General features: G+C 39.7%; 1 protein-coding gene across 1 annotated transcript in view; it reads right to left on the bottom strand.

Moving 5' to 3' along the window:
• The window catches only part of csmd3a (CUB and Sushi multiple domains 3a), a 307,148-nt gene that overhangs the window by 250,846 nt on the left and 38,802 nt on the right, over positions 1–17,500 (bottom strand). The window contains exons 15-17 of the mRNA XM_077229908.1: positions 11,119–11,307; positions 9,243–9,412; positions 8,970–9,126 (exon numbers count right to left, since the gene is read on the bottom strand). Of these exons, the coding sequence (XP_077086023.1) occupies positions 8,970–9,126; positions 9,243–9,412; positions 11,119–11,307 (516 nt within the window). The remainder of the gene's footprint in view (positions 1–8,969; positions 9,127–9,242; positions 9,413–11,118; positions 11,308–17,500) is intronic.

Here is a 17,500-nt window from a genome sequence, read left to right as displayed (position 1 = left end):
CCAGAAATGTTTCATGAATTGCTGAATTATTAGTGCAACGGCCAATTCCTAAAAACGCATTTTTTATTACACATTATATACTATGAAACATTTAAAACATTATAGAATAATGAATGTGTGAACGTTTTTTGATAGTGCTTGTCCTGGAAATACACGTAACGTAACATAACAACATAACATAATATAACATAACATAACAAAGTGAAATCGTATCACTTTGAGACTAAATTATGGGAGAATCATTTTTTTGGGTGAAGTATTAATTTAAATAATACACTGTTCTATAATATTTCATATCCGAAACTATGTTGATGCTGCTTGTCACTTATTATAAAATCTAGTTTATTTATTATAAAATAAAATAAAATACTAAATGATGGCAGAATTAATTTTTGGGTGAACTATTCATTTAAAAGATATGTTGCAGTATAATATTTTATATCGAAATTATTTTGATGCTGCTTGTTACTGAATAATATAATATAATATAATATAATATAATATAATATAATATAATATAATATAAAATAATATAATATAATATACAGTGCTTTTCATAAGTGAACACACTCATGCTAAAGTTGAATAAAAAGAGGAATTAAAAAATCATCTTTTGGAAATTGATCTTAATGCTTTAAAAAAATGAGGAAAAATCGAACCTTTAAGGACACCAATTTTCTTTGTGAATGAATAATGTATCGTAAATAAATAAATGTTCTTCCTAAAAATACAGGTTGCATAAGCAGATTTGTATTTTTAAAGGCCAGTTATTTCATGGATCCGGGATAATATGCATCCTGATAAAGTTCCCTTGGCCTTTGGGATTAAAATATCCCACATCATCACATTCCCTTCACCATATCTAGAGATTGGCATGGGGAACTTTCCATAAGATCATCTCTCAATGCAAATCAAACCAGCTATTAGCCTAACTGAAATAACACCATGCCAATCTCTAGGTATGATGAAGGGAATGTGATGATGTGGGATATTTTATTTCCAAAGGCCAAGGGAACTTTATCAGGATGCATATTATCCTGGATCCATGAAATAACTGGCCTTTAAAAATAAAAATCTGCTGTCTCTATGGGAATTTAACATAGGGGTGTCCTGACTTATGCACCCTGTATTTTTAGGAAGAACATTTATTTATTTATGATACATTATTCATACACAAAGAAATTTGGTGTCCTTAAAGGTTGGATTTTTTCCTCATTTTTTAAATTAAGGCATTAAAATCAATTTCCAAAAGATGATTTTTTATTCCTTTTTTTAGTCAACTTTGTGTTCACTTATGATACGGACTATATGGAAAAGCCATGAGACTAAATAATCGCTAATAATATTTTTGGGTTTATTGAATTATTTGAGCTAATAATATCTTTCAAATATGTTGCTCTGAGTTCCCTCACTGTTTTCCCCTTATTTTTAGCACAGCTAAGGTCAAAATTCAAATGCATGGGATGTAATTGAACAGACTATCAGAGGATGATAGACAAACGAGACGCTCAGAGTAAAAGCTGTTCGTGTTTCTCGCAGTGAATGAGCGAGTGCATCTGAACGCCTCCAGTTCTGGACCGAAGAACAGCTGTGTTAACCTCGTCATGTTTTCCTCACGCTATAATCCCGCTTTATGATTAAGATATCAAATAATACAGCACTGTGAGGAAGACACATTACAAAACTTCTCATGAGAAACGACAGACCTATAATTTCGGAGTCTCCATGGCACTAATAATCCATGCATATGATGCAGCTAATTCAACGGTTTTCATTACAAAAGCAATAAACAGTGTGTGTGTGTGTGTAGTGAGTGCTGAGAACAATTATACAGTTCATGCTGACAATGAAATGAAGATATTAATCCAGAAATTAAAATTAATTGAGCTAATATATCCATGAGAGGTAGTTTATGGCAGAAAGATTGAGAGGGAGCGGGAGATTTCATTCGTATCCGTAAGCGTCCAAAATTAACTTATACCACACCTGCCCATTAAACTCTATTTTGCATTATTTATTAAAATATATATGCTTTGCCAATATACAGCAAAACGGCATCCATCATCGTTTGATTTTTTATTTTGCAGACAGTTTGTATGTGATTTCAGTCGCTCCTGTTACAGAGAGTCAGATTATCCTAAAACTGATAGTGGCCAACAGTGTAACACACAGTAACAATTTATTTACTCACCAATGTCAATTTTGCTCATATTATATACTTGGCTGGTGTTAATTTTGGAAAATAAAATAAAATAAAATAAAATAATCATTAAATATGTGTGAGAAAAGCCTTTGTAATTGCAATTTTATGAAATCCAGATGGAATTACTGATAAAAGTATAGGGATGAATTATTTATCATCAAAGCATCAAATATGAAATATCAGTGAAACACTGTTGATGTTTCTTGCTTTTGTTTGTTTTCCTCACAAGAATTTGAACATCCCAAATGAACTCAGAAGTTTGCAGCAAGTGCTTCATGAATGCAAACAGGAAAAAGTTCAGGAAAACAAAATCTACACCGAGAAGAAGTTACTGAAGTCCTGTAATCCAAGATTGCTCCTGACAGACTAAAACTGCCAATGCAACTTCTAGTGTGTGTGAGTTTCTACACGTAGTGTGGAATTAAAGATGTACTTCACCGCAGGCAAAATAGGCTTTCAATAAAACTTGTCTGCCTGTACAGAAGAAAGGCGAAAACATTTTTAAAATCGGCGTTACCTGACTAGAGAAAACTGAGGAAAAGACTGATGTCTTCCTTTTGGCCAAATAGGTATGAAAACTTCAACATCCATAATGCACTGGGCATACCATCGCCCAATGCCACGCCCACTCTGCTACTATTGGCTAAGCATGAACAGAGTGAAATACCACCTTGCTTTAATAGGAAATACATTTACATTTATGCATTTGGCCGGGGAACACATTTTTACATTAATATCAGTTCTCAGTTCTTGCTTTCCCTGGGAATCAAACCCATGACCTTGGCGTTGCAAGCGCCAATGCTTTACTGTTTGAGCTACAGGAAAGCGCAGAAATACTGCTTAGCAATCTTTTAGTCATAATGGTGCTGACTTTTATTGTTCCCGAGTGTAAGAATTCAAAGAATTGTGTTGCAAAGAATCATAAATATGGAGAAAGCTGAAAATCCTCTGTGTTCGTAATCAACATTTCAAACTGCATGACCACGAACACAGTGTTTTAGGCCAAACAGAGGGAGAACACTGATGCTGCATCCATATTCACCTACTCATACTACACCCTAAAAGTTTGTAGTGTTTTTGTGAAGAATAACTAAATACTTTTGAGTGTGTAGCAGACATACTAATTTTTCATAACTGCATCTTTAATGGACACTCTGTAGCTTAGTTACATCAGCCCTGTCAATCATCTTGTCACTGTCAAAATCCTCCACATTCAATTTAATTAAATTTCCTACCATATCGGAAAGAAATTCAGCACGTTAATCTGCCAGTCATGCAGAGACTCTCCTCATGCAGATGAGCAAACCTATATTTATAAGTTCACAATGCTTTTATAGATGAAATATAATGTGGATAACAATGAATAAATAGTTTTTCGGCAGGTTAGATACTGATTATTTATCACTCAAACCACTTAACTCTCGGTCTCACACATCAGCCATGTTTGTAGTTTTTTTTTACTTGTTTGTAGTTCTAATTGAATAAAAGGCAACATTAGCCGTTAGAGTCTCTTCACATCTGCACTTCAGAAATAGTAGACCATCTGGATATTTTTGTAATACTCATTTCAACATACTACAATTAGGGACACACTAATTCTAATTTCATTTTTTTTTTGTAATGATACATCTTCTGATGCTAAGCTAGGGCACATCCTCAGTGATGTTCCTGATCTCATTGGGTGTTTCGGGTCTTTCGAAACATCAGACACCCTTCTTCAGGCGAACCAGCTGAGGTTGATCAGGCCTCAGCTTGTGCCCTAGCAGCATTTAACCACGGTTCCGCTCTTTTGATCCAGAGCCACCTCGACGCCTTCTCTGCAGCCTCTGTGGTATTAAGAGGCGACCCAGCTGAGGTCGATCAGGTCTCAACTTGTGCCCTAGCAGCATTTAACAACGGATCCGCTCTTTTGATCCAGAGCCACCTCGACGCCTTCTCTGCAGCCTCTGTGGTATTACTGATAGCTCTTCTCCTTCTCTCACCTGTGATGCCGAGTGCAGTGTAGGCCCCGTAGAGGGACTTTGCTGCAAAGTCTCTGCACCCCACCTCCACAGGTAAGGACCTTGCCTTCCAACCTTGGTTGTGGCAGTCGCTGACGAGGCCATCATAATTCTCCTCCTTCCTCTCAAAGGCTTACTCCATTCGGTCTTCCCATGGCACAGTGAGCTCCAACATGACCAGGTTCTTTGTTGCCTCTGATATCACGACAATGTCAGGTCTCAGGGTGGTCTAGACGACATGCTGGGGGAACTTAAGTTGTTTGCCCAAGTCCACTTTCAGTTGCCAATCCTGTGCCGTGCTCAGAAGCCCTGCTTTTGTCCTGAGAGATTTTCCTGGCTTCTCTTCGGCCCTTACGAAGCTGATGGTTTGTTTGCAGGGCTCTGACCTACAGCAGCTGCTGATAGTAACCTGGATGCTCTCTGCAATTGTTTTGAGCACCTGGTCATCCCGCCAGCGATATCGTCCTTCCCCCAGAGCTCTTGGGCAGCAGCTCATGATGTGCTCAAGGGTTCCCTTTCTCTGGCACAGGGCGGATCCTGGTATATCGACCAGCCCCCAGGTGTGCAGGTTGGACGGGCTGGGGATGACGTCATAGACTGCCTAGACCAGGAACTTGATGCGGTGTGGCTCTGCCCGCCAAAGGTCAGTCCACGTGATCTTCCTCTCCACAGCTTGTTCCCATCTAATCCAGGCACCCTGACGTGCCATTCCCACTGCTTTGCTGAACCTCTCCTACTCCACCGCTGCCCTCACCTCACTTTGAACTAGCTGCCTCCTCTCCTTCCCCCGAGCCTTGTCGAACCGGGGCCCTTGAAAGGTTCCTAGCCCAGCCCTTCCTCTAGCCACTGCTCCCACTAGGACTCCATGGTGCAGCCGTGACTCTGCCTGGTCTACTGCTGCCTCATTTCCCGCCCGTCTTGACCTCTACACCTGCCCGAGAGACTTTGGGGTCCCTAGACTCACGGAGCTGCAGCACCTCTCTTGCACGCAAGACCTTGAACTCCTCTTCGATGGATTTTAGCGGGAGCTGCAAATTGCAGGTTTTTCCATAAAGGGCGATACTGCTTAAGCTCCTCGGGAATCCCAGCCATCTTCTTAGGTAGCGGCTGACTCTCCTTTCTAGTTCTGAGATGGTGGAGATCGGAAACTCGTACAGAAGCAGAGGCCACAGTATTCTTGGCAGAATCCCATGTTGGTACACCCATGCCTTAAATTTTCCAGGGAGCCCAGTTTTATCGACATTCTTCAGCCACCTCTCCAGCTCCTCGCAGGTGTTTTTGATGGATGTTGTATCCCTGAGGCTGCTGTCGAAGATCTCTCCCAGGCTTTTTTCTGGTTTTTCAGACAGGGTCGGGATTTGAATTCCTGAGATGATAAAACGAAACTTCTCCACCATCCTGCCCTTCTTTAGCACTAAAGATCTGGATTTGGTTGGCTTGAATGACATCCTGGCCCATTCAATCACCCTCTCCAGACCCTTCAGGATCCATCTGGCTCCAGGCACTGACTCCGTTGTCACTGTGAGGTCATCCATGAAGGCACGGATTGGTGGTTGCCGCATTCCAGTCTTGGATTTGGCGCCTCTGCTCTCCGGTTCAGCAGATTTCACCAACATGTTCATTGCCAGAGCGAACAGGATCACTGAAATGGTGCAGCCTGTAATGATTCCCACCTCCAGCCTGTGACACTCTGATGTTGTTGACCCAGATGAGATTCTCAGCTTGAAATCTCTATAGTAATCCTGGATAAGGTCTCTCACTATGGTAGGAACATGGTGCCTCTCCAAAGCCTCCTGTACCAGCTTGTGGGGCATAGAGCCATAGGCGTTGGCCAGGTCTAACCACAGCACCACCAGATCACCCAAGCAAAGGAGAATAGCTTTGCTTCTCTGAGGAGCTGTGTAACCACTCCTGTGTGCTCTAGGCAGCTTGGAACACCTGGTATGCTGCCTTTCTGCAGAGAGGTGTCAATGTATCCATTTTTGAGGAAGAACTCTGCCAACCGCTTTGCAACTATGCTGAAGAAGATCTTTCCTTCAACGCTTAAAAGCGAGATGATTCTGAACTGGCTGATGGTCTTGGAGTCTTCTTCTTTTGGGATCCACACTCCATCTGGACACCGCCACTGTTTTAGAGTTTTCCCTTTCCTCCAGATGACTTTTAGGATCCTCCACAGCCGATGTAGCAGCTTGGGGCAGTACTTGTACACCTTATACGATGTTCCGCTTGGTCCTGGTGCGCTTTCAGGAGTGGCTCCCTCAGGTCGAATGCCTCTACAGGCTCTGGTGGTGTTATCAAGGCATCGCACTGCCCCAACTCTTGTTCTCTGGAGGGGTCACTAAATGTATCTGCAAGGTGCTGGTCAATTTCACCCTTAGATGAGACTAGGCGTCCACCTTTCTTCTGCCTGAGGAGCTGTTTGGTGAACTCGAATGGGTTTCTAATGAAGGCTGCTCTCCTCCTAGCCCTCCCCCTTCGCCGCCTCCTGTGCCGTTCGGCTCTGCGCAGGGTAACAAGCTTCTTCCTTAAGATGCTGCGCAGCTCGGTCAGTGGTCCACGCTCCTCCTCACCAGCTTCCTTGTACTACTTTTTTAGGGTTTTCAGCTCTATTCTGATGTTATGAATTTTGACTGCCCTCTGGTTTTTGGTGTACGGCTTTGTTACTCCTCTCACCTCCTCCACACCAAACCTCTCAACCGCCATGCTCACTATGATGGTCGTTATAGTTTGCAGCCTCCTCTCCGCATCACCTTTGGCCGTTACTTCCAGCACCTTGTCCACATCCTCATCAAACTTCTGCCACTCGGCTGTTTTACATGCTTGAGGCCACCTGATCCTCCTCTTCTCGGGCTGCATGACTGGGGGACAGTTTGTACCGCATGGAGGCTCTGGGCTCTATGGGGTGCTTCCAGGCCCTGCTCCTCCTCTGACTCACCAGGCACTATGCCTGTGCATTGTGGTACTTGCCGTGGCTCCAGACATTTCATCCATGACTGATGGATCTTCAAGCCTCTTGCATTTTTACAAATCTTTCCACACTGACAAACCGCGCTCTTAGTCGTTTTTCCTTTGCTGTTGTTCGATAACCTTAGGTCCGTCTGACTGGGGTTCTCTTTCTCCCCCCTCTCGGGCTCCCCTGGGGGTATTGTTCATTTAATTTTTCCGTAGCTAGCTTTGGGTTCCTCTTCACAGAGGCTGCGGCTAGGGGTGCTAGCCCATACCGCCCCGGTTGCCGTCTTCCCGAGCTGCCATCTGTCTCTCCAGATGTCCCCAACCTATTCTTGGTTGTCAACCAGCCTGTTCCTGGTAGTCACTGATTTCTTCAGATTGACAGTTGTAATGATACATCTTCTGATGCTAAGCTAGGGCACATCATCAGTGATGTTCCTGATCTCATTGGGTGTTTCGGGTCTTTCGAAACATCAGACACCCTCCTTCAGGCGACACAGCTGAGGTTGATCAGGCCTCAGCTTGTGCCCTAGCAGCATTTAACAAATGCTGCTAGGGCTATTTAGGACGGATAATACTATTTAGGACGGATAATATGCAAAAAGTATGGGATGCAAAACGTCGTCACGTACAGGTAAGAAAGCTGTTGCCACATTTTACCACAATGTTACAATTTTCAGTGATAAACTCATACAATAACTGTTCGGTTAATAACCCTCTGCTGATCTGACTGTCTGTGGGCGGGGATACAAAAATGCAGAAGTAAAGTCTTTAGTTTTCACAAAAGTCCTGGATCTGTCAAATAAAGGGGAATTTCTCAGTCCAGGTGACACGGACAGAGTAAACATTGTTCATACGCTACTGACATTTAGGGCTGCGCGATTAATTGCAACGAAACCACAATGCGATTTGCCATTATTTTATGCACAGCTTGTCAGTGCAGTACGGCTGATCGGTAGTAAATGCTGCTTCATCTGAACACCAGAGGGCGCTCTCACACGCAGACACGCCAAATACGCCCCACTGCAGAAGTAAAATAACACACATTCATCATCGCTGTTGCTGAATAAACATAAGATTTAAACACTTTGATTGTTGAATAAACATGACTTATATAAATACACGACTGCCTTATTCTGTGTAAGAAGCCACATCATCTAACAGAAGGAGGAGCTCAACTGTCGTTATGAAGCGAGTTTAGAGTAAAGCATTTTATTAAATGTTGTCTTTTGTTGGACAGAAGGTTCATAAATGATTCTCATGTTTGATGCGTGTTGCTTTTTCAAATGCACACTATAAGTGACTCAAACTCAACAGTGCTTTCAGATGGAGCAGCGTTTAAGAGCCGTACATCAATGACAAGCTGCACATAAAAAACAATCGCAGCCTTTGCAATTTCAAAATCACAATAAGCCAAATCGGTTTAAAGTGCGATTACATGGAAATTGTGAATAATCGTGCAGCCCTACTGACATTGTAACAATACAAACAGGTTGAAAATCGGTAAGAGTACGAGTAAAGGTCCTTGCACACTGAGTCCGAAAATCGCGTCCGAAATTTTTGCACGTTAAAAAATAAATACGACCATGTTTTGTCGATCCCGTTTACACACTGCCTCTGAAACGTTCATCCGTCATAAAAAATAATAATAATAAATTTTGCGTTTTCCACATCCGTAGCAAGCATTTTGAGAGTTGTTTTGACAATTCAGTGCCACCGAATGACGAATACGAAAAAAAGCATACGAAAATTTGGGACTCTTAAGTGTGCAAGGACCTTAGGAGTAAGAGCAAGAGCAAGAACAAGAGTAAGCTTACTGGTGTAAACCAGCTTAAATCCCTCGGCTGTGTCGTCTTGATCAGAGTAAAACTCGAGCCACAGGTGATTCGACGTGCTGGTCAACGACTGACCCAACATAGAGGAACCCGAGAAACCTCCCAGAACCTCTGCGCTGCTGTCCGGACCGTCATATAACTGGGAAAGGAGAGCAGAGAAGTCATTGCAATACCTAAAATTGCCCTTTTTGATTACAGTTTAGTATCAAAAGAACGTGTGTTGCAAGCTTGTACAGGCTCTGAATCAGTATTTACCTTGAGAACGTCACCTTGAGCCAGATGAAAGCTGTTTGCTGTTATGTTGATTCCTTTCCCCGCCTGTACTTGAATGTTGTAGATGCACTCGTGGTTGTTCTCGTAATTGCGGGGATAGTTCGGGGACAACAGGACACCGGAGTTCTTGGAAACGGTTGAGCCGCATTCAGCTTTGGACAATGGGGAACCGTAGTGACACAGTGGAACAGCAACATGTGAAAAGTGTAAATTTGGGGAAGTAAACAGAAAGCGAGGTATATAGAAAGAGAACATATACCATCAAAACATGCAATATATCTGGAACAACATATTTAGTCACTCATTGGTTGCATTCGAGTCAGTATTGTATCACATGATGCAATGCGCTCGTCCATTTACAGTGCAATCGAATGAAAAAGAAAATCATACCAAGTTCCCTGATTCGTTTTTTAATTTTTTTTTATTAGACTCCCGAAAGGTCAGAAATTGACCATCAAAATTGGATTCCAAAAATGCAACAAAAATATTTCCATAACTAGATGCCAATCACTGAATTAAACTTGAAACATATTTGCATGTGATAACAATTAGGGCAATTTAATTTTAAATGCTTAATGAATACTGCATTCTTCAAGTATACTGTAAAAGTTGTAAAGTTTGACTACGGTTTACAAGAAAATAGTTTTCTACTTCAAAATGTCATGTTTAATTCAATGTGTTGCTTGCCTTTTCTTTAGAATTAATTAAAAATTCAAAACAAATTTCATTGCACTACTTTAGTAACTAGTATATAGTATATAATAGGTACAACTGTGAATTGTAAAGATGTAAATAATAATAAAAAAAATATTGGAGTACATTTTACAAGAAAATACTATTTCAGTCTTTTTTGCCGTAGAATTAATTGTGACATATACTAGTGAAAATATCTTCCACACTACATTTTTCAAGTGCACTTACTATAGCAACAACAAGAAAGTTTATAGTCTATAAGTACCCTGTAAAAAAAAAAAAAATCCAAAGTTGTAAATAAATATAGGCAACACTTAATTCTGATGGTCCACTTTACACAACATATTCTACTAACGCAAACTGTAACCTAACAGTCTACTAATACTCTAATGAGAGTAAGTTGACATATAAGTGCACAGTTACTTATAGTTAGTAGAATATCTGAAGTGGACAATTGAAGTAAAGTATAACCAGCCTTTCCATATCAAAATTTCACTTTGATCTTTCTTTGTAATTATTTGTGAAATAACTAGTAAAAATGGAAGTAAAACCTACACCATTTATTTATTTATTTTTGTCAGTGTACTGTATAATAAATAGTAGTGAGTAGTGCACTAGATTTCCATTCAAGTCGAGTTACCTTCATTTATACAGCGCTTTTAACAATATAGATTGTTTTAAAGCAGCTTTACAGTGATAATAGGAGATTAAAGTAACAGATTGTTTTGGCTTAACAACAGCTCTAGAATAAAGTTATTGTCCAGATAAAGTTAGTTTTTGATTGATTCACTTCCGTTGCAAATATCATTAGATATTAACTTATGGTCCGCTAACACGACACCGTTCTAACAGAAAACAGAAACTTTTAATGTGTTCTGGCCGCTCATTTGCACACAACAGTGTTTGGTGCTCAAGAACACAAACTTTTGAAATGTTTTGAAAAACCTTATCATCTCTGTGTAAACTTCAAAAACATGAATCTGTGAAAACTCTGACGGCATGCACATGCATATTACGTGTTTAGTCTATAGGTATGTGCATTTGAATATGTATGTGCGCAGATGCGTATTCTTTCTTGACCTCATTCAGAACGGCACTGAACTGGAAAGCAACCATGAAGACCTGTGAAACTCTGGACGTGGAAGTGAATGAGAGCGGCACGTACCCACACACCTTGGCAGAGGTGCACTCCACACACGCCGCCCGCCGCCCAGACACACGATCTCTCCAGCGCCCTGCAGACGGTAGCCTAGCTCACACGAGAACGCCACGCTGGCACCGATGCCGAAGCTGCCACCGCTGTGCCTGCCAAACACCGGCACGCCAGGGTCCTCGCATGGCTCCAGATCATATTCTGAACAACAACAGGCAAAAAGTTAAGCAGAAAACTTTCTGAGTTGGCCTCATTACGTTATACAGGCTGAACTTCATTGTGAGCTAAAAAAGGAGCTAAATATTGTAATACAGGATGTGGGATGTGACATAATTAGGTGGTATTAAAACAAAAAGGAATTAGTTATACTCAACTCAACGTTTATTTATAAAACACTTTAAAAAAAAAACCGAAGGTTTGCCAAAGTGCTGTACAAGCAATAATTAAAATAAAACTATATCATAACAAAAAGCAAGAACATTAAAACACAACAAGATCATAGAAACTTAGGGGCTGTTTACACGACACCGTTTTCAATTTTTTGCACGTTTTGGCTGTTCGCTTACACGACAGTGGCGTTTTGGGTGCATGAAACACAAACTTTTGAAAACGGGTTTTTTAAAGTGCAAGTTTTTGAAAACGGTGTCCATGTAAACAACAAAAACGTGAATCTCTGAAGACGATGACATCATGCACATGCGTATTACGTGTTCATTCTATAGAGTTTCATCGCCATCTACTGGCCTGGCAGCAGAATAGAGCGTTTTTAGCCGTTTACACGGATCCGTGTGAATGTGGATCGTTTCGACAGTGGTGTCGCCTGAACACGGAAAACTTAAAGTTAAAACTTCTCCGTTTTAAGCATTTCGTTGGCGTGTAAACGTACCCTCAAAAATAACAGCCCTCATACTGAATTAAACGCCAAATTATAAAAATGAGTTTTGTAACCTTTTTTCAAATTTGAGGTTCTGATCCCAGAGAACACCTAGGTTCTTAATGCAAGATGACGTTGGATAAAGATAGTCCAGATCAGTGTTACTGCTATTATAGTTGGCATGGGTGCCAAAGACTATAACCTCGGTTTTGGATTCATTCAAAAAATTTAAAAAAAAAACACATTTTTACTTCTTCTAGGCATGCAAAAAGAGATTTTAGAGCAGTAACTTTGTTGCGTTTCAGGAGGAAATAAATTTGTGTATCATCTGCATTGCAGTGAAATGATACACCATGCTTTCTAAAAATGGAGCCCAGAGGAAGTAAATATATGGACAAAAGAATGGGTGTGAGAATAGACCCCTGTGGCACTCCACAGGAGAGTTGGGCTGGCGAGGATGAAAAATTACCCAGTTTGACAGCGAAACTTCTATTAGTTAGATAAGATCTAAACCAGCTGAGGATAGTTCCCTGATGCCCACAGAATATTCTAGTCGGGATAATAGAGTTTTATGATCAATTGTATCAAAAGCCGAGGTTAGGTCTAACAGTATTAGGATCACAGAGTCACCAGAGTCAGTCGCTAACAGTATATCATTAGAAACCCTTAGTAGAGCAGACTCGGTGCTGTGCAGAGGCTTGAAACGAGGCTGGAAAGTTTCAAGAATTTCATTTGAGCTAAGGTAAGACTGGAGTTGATAGAAAACCGTTTTCTCCAATGCTTTTGTAATAAAAAGAAGGGTCGAAATAGGTCGAAAATGATTAAAATCCCTAACATCGAGTGAAGGTTTCTTGAGCAGAGGAGTAACAGTAGCTTGTTTTAGTATATGAGGGATAGTCCCTGTGGCTCAAGAATTTATTCATAAGAGACACCAAACATGGTCCAACCAAATCAAAAGTTTGTTTCAAGATACGGGGAGAAAGAACCTCAAGAGAGCAGAAGGCTTCAAATGATCAACAATTTCTCTGGGAGATAGAAGAGAAACAGGGTCAAAGACACTCCATATGGATGAAGAACAACAACGACATTAGCAGATGATTGCAACTGAGATCTTAGAGAGGAGATCTTCTCACAGAAAAACCTTGAGAAACCTTCACATAATAATACTGAGGGATTTGAAATCACAATTATAGGAGGATTGAGAGCAGACTTTAACACAGAAAATAAGGCTTTTGAACTATGATGATATTTCAAAATTAAATTTGAACAACACTTAAACTTAGCAGATATGAATATAAGCATATTCATAATGCATGTTATAATGCATTACATCTTAATTGTAACCAAAGTTAAAATGCATTATAATATTTGCAAGATTCCTTACATCTGAAATTGGTTGTTTGTCGTGTGTTTTAATGCATTATGCTTTCTAAAGGTGTTCAATGAATAGATAATATTATAACTGTGGTTATTATTATTCATGAGATCATTATAAGGTGGATAATTAATGCATTAGAGTACTTTTATAATGCATTATATATAAAGGTTTTAAGTAAAGTGTTACCTAATGTTCTTTCATTAAAAGCATTATAGAGAAGACAACATCCCATGATGCACTGCAAAAAGAAATGCCCTCAAAAAGTAATAAAAAAAATATTGATACAAAAGTTATATAAAATAAACTGCTTTATCCAGTATTTGTGTGCTTTGTGTTTCTATCTTTAATTTCACTTTTATAACTCTTTTCCACTACAATAATCTTCAAAGTTTCTCCTTTAAAAAGAGACCAGGTTTGTGCTCCAAAGTATTCAAGATTTTTAACAATTCAAGTCGGCCATTTCATTCTCATTTTCATTTTCCATGCTCAAAAAGCCTTTTGTGAAAGTCTTGATGTTGTTTTCAGGCTCTACTAGAACAGGTTTTCCTGCTTGAATGTTGATTATTTTCCTCATATTCTCCATTGTTGCGGCTCCTCTCTTCCCAGTCTGTCAGTAACGCTCTGTTTACTTCCTGTCTCTATGAAGCCCCTCCTTCTGAAAAGCACACTGTGCTCTGATTGGACGGCTGGAGCAGTGTGTTGTGATTGGTCGAGCGCTTCGAGTGTGTTTGGGAAATTACCATAACCGCCAGTTTAACACACTACTAACTAACTCAACCAGGCCCCGCCCCTTTATTCTGCGTATGAATTATTTAAATGAGGAATATTGTGACGTGTTCGTTCCCGGAAGAAACTCAAGACTACAATGGAGGCGTTTCAGGGAGTTCAGAAACACTGACGCTGATATAGAGAAGGACTCTGTGGCTTTAGCATGGCCTTGATATTCAACCAATGTCTCGTTTAATATCACATCATGATTCATAGAGTAAACGGAGACTGAACATTTACCCTGGGTTATCTGCAAACACTCAAACAATCAATTAGAGCCCGTGAAAATCATTTCCATGTGTAAATGACGGTTCGCCTTGAACCGCAGCTGCGCTTCTGTCTGAGTTCAGATGAGTTTGATGCTCGATAGCAAAACAACGTCAATTGCTTTGTTTGCTCTCATATCTCCATATTCAAATCTATTTACAAACACGGGTGTGTTCAGCATATGAGCACTTGCACTTTGCCACTGAAATTGTATAGAAAAACAGATTTCATATTACGTACAGATATCAATTCTCGTCTCTGCACTTTCAATGCTAAAATGCTAATGGTGGAAAGCTTTTGTCTGCACTTTCACGCCTGGTATTTTTTGCATTATGCATGTCTGCTTCTGTCAATCCCATCAATATTCAGTATTCAGTAAAGGTCAACCACAGTTTTCATCAGGGAATATATATTAGGCTAATACGGGAACTTGGCCTGTGGATAATTGTATGGGTATTCATAACTCTGGTCCTTCATTAATGTTTATGATGGCTCAGTAAACACGAGCCAAACCCTATGGGCTCTTCAGAGCTTGGCTTTCTATCAGAACGGCTCATCCTCGAACAAACTCAATCTGAACTGAGAGAGAAAAAATAGAGCAGCCAAACATGAAAAATCTGTTCAACTGGAAACATGTTTTTTTCCTCCTATAACAACCAGTGGTTTTTTTGTTGTTGTTAGTTTAGTTACTGTTGTGTGAAGCAGAACGGTGCCGAAAGATTAATATTAACTGAGATTAAAGGGATAGTTCACCCAAAAATGTAAATTACGTCAGTAATTACTCTCCCTAATGATGTTCAACCCCGTAAGACCTTCGCTCATCTTCGCAACACGAATTAAGATTAAATCAGAGAGCTGGATCACTCCTCCATAGGCTTCTAAGGGATTGAAACTTGTTCCCCGAAAAGTTAATAAAGACATTGTTAAAATAGCCCAAGTGACTACAGTGGCTCAATCTTAAGTTTATCAAGCGACGAGAATACTTTTCGTGCGCACAAACAAACAAAAATAACGACTTTATTTCAACTATTCATTTCCTTCTCTGTGGGCCTCGAGTCAGTTAGCGTAGTGTGATAGCGTAGTGAGTTAGCGTAGTGTGATAGCGTAGTGTGATAGCGTAGTGTGATAGCGTAGTGTGATAGCGTAGAGCTACGTCACACGTAGGCTCACTATTGGCCGACGCTGGTCATGTGTGTGATGGGTGTGACGTACAACACAGAAGCGCTGCGCTGTTACACTAGTAACAGAAAAATGAAATTTTTCTGATTTCATTTGATTATTTCTGTATTTTATCTTTTATTCTAAACTGTTTTAATTATTCTGATTTCTTTTGATTATTTAAATTTCTTCTATGTAAAGCACTTTGAATTACCATTGTGTATGAAATGTGCTATATAAATAAACGTGCCTTGCCTTGCCTAGTGAACTCACTCGAGGCCCACAGAGAAGGAAATAAATAGTTGAAATATTTTTGTTTGTTTTTGCGCAGAAAAAGTATTCTCGCCACTTGATAAACTTAAGATTGAGCCACTGTAGTCACTTGGACTATTTTAACGATGTCTTTATTAACTTTTCGGGGAACAAGTGTCAATCCCTTAGAAGCCTATGGAGGAGTGATCCAGCTCTCAGATTTAATCACAAATATCTTAATTCGTGTCCCGAAGATGAACGAAGGTCTTACGGGGTTGAACAACATGAGGGAGAGTAAATACTGACAGAATTTACATTTTTGGGAGAACTATCCCTTTAATAAATGTTGAAGAAGTACTGTTCATTCTTAGTTCATGTTACCTAATGAACCTTATTGTAAAGTGTTACCAAATAGCTGATTTCTCTGGATTTAAAGATTGCTGGAAACATTTGGGATAATGTAAGTACACAAGTCAATATATAAAATTGGGTTACACTTTATTGTAAGGTGTCATTGTTACAGTGTAATTATATAATTAAGTACTGAATATCATTAAGCAACTACATGTACTTACTATAGGGTTAGGGTAGGCTTAGGATTTGGGTGAGGGTTAGTTGCATGTAATTATGCATAATTTACTGTTATTACTATGGTAATTACATGTAACATATGTAACAAGAACACTGCAAAATAAAGTGTTACCTAAAATTGTACAAGAGGTTTTTAGATATTCTAATCCAAAAATCTTACATATTGTGTTTTTAACACAGGGGGAAAAAAACTAAAATGGGTTTCAAGGGTTAAAGCCTGTTATTGCTGTAAATGCTGCTGGGTTCTTTACTTTTTCCTCACTACTAAATAAACTCATATTTAGTTGTCACATAGGTTTCTTTTCCACTTGTGGTAGATCAGCTAATTCCATTAGACGGCAGTGGCCGTTGGGAATCTGTGACTGATGACAAACGCTGCCCGAAGCCAAGTCTAATATCAGCTAGCAGTAAAAAAGTCTCCGCTAAAGTCTGCCGGAAACACTGATACGTCTCAGACTTTAATAAGCCACTGAGACGAAGCTCAAGCTGTTGCCAATTGATTGCCTTTATCACTGTACCAAGCCTCATCTATATCTAATTGCTGCTATGACTTTTCATAGAAACAGGCTTGTAGCGCTGATAACGAACTGCTCTTGTCCTGGAATAACCTTCAATATCAATATCCCCAGATTTAAGACTCATTATTAGATCTGCTACTAATGAATGGTCACGGAAACAAACCATCCCCCCATATGTATAAATACAAGGTAACATTTTTTAAATATTCATAATGGCAAACACAGAAATAGTACTGAAATTGTATATTTTGCATGACATTTGTTTTAGATTTGTGATTGTCGTTTTCAGGCTTTTACAGATTTTACACCTGGTCATTCATGTGTTTTTACCGACTTCTTTACCAAATCAGTTTACCAAGACTTTTATCCGTTTTGTTAAAAGTGTTCCATTTACACTTGGCAACATTATGACTTTTCATAGAAACAGGCTTGTATTCCAGAACTGCTCTTGTCCTGGAATAACCTTTAATATCAATATCCCCAGATTTAAGACTCATTGTTAGATCTGCTTTATGCCATTCTTACATAAACTGTTGTGAGCAAAACCTTTGTGATTATTATGGGTAAAACGTTTGCCATCTTTAGGTA

Source organism: Siphateles boraxobius, unplaced genomic scaffold (genome assembly GCF_051911475.1).
Source record: "Siphateles boraxobius isolate OS27281-9 unplaced genomic scaffold, OSU_SipBor_1 137, whole genome shotgun sequence".
In the NCBI taxonomy this organism is placed as follows: domain Eukaryota; kingdom Metazoa; phylum Chordata; class Actinopteri; order Cypriniformes; family Leuciscidae; genus Siphateles; species Siphateles boraxobius.
Note: the sequence above shows the minus strand (reverse complement) of the source record. Positions and strands in the feature narration are given on the sequence as shown.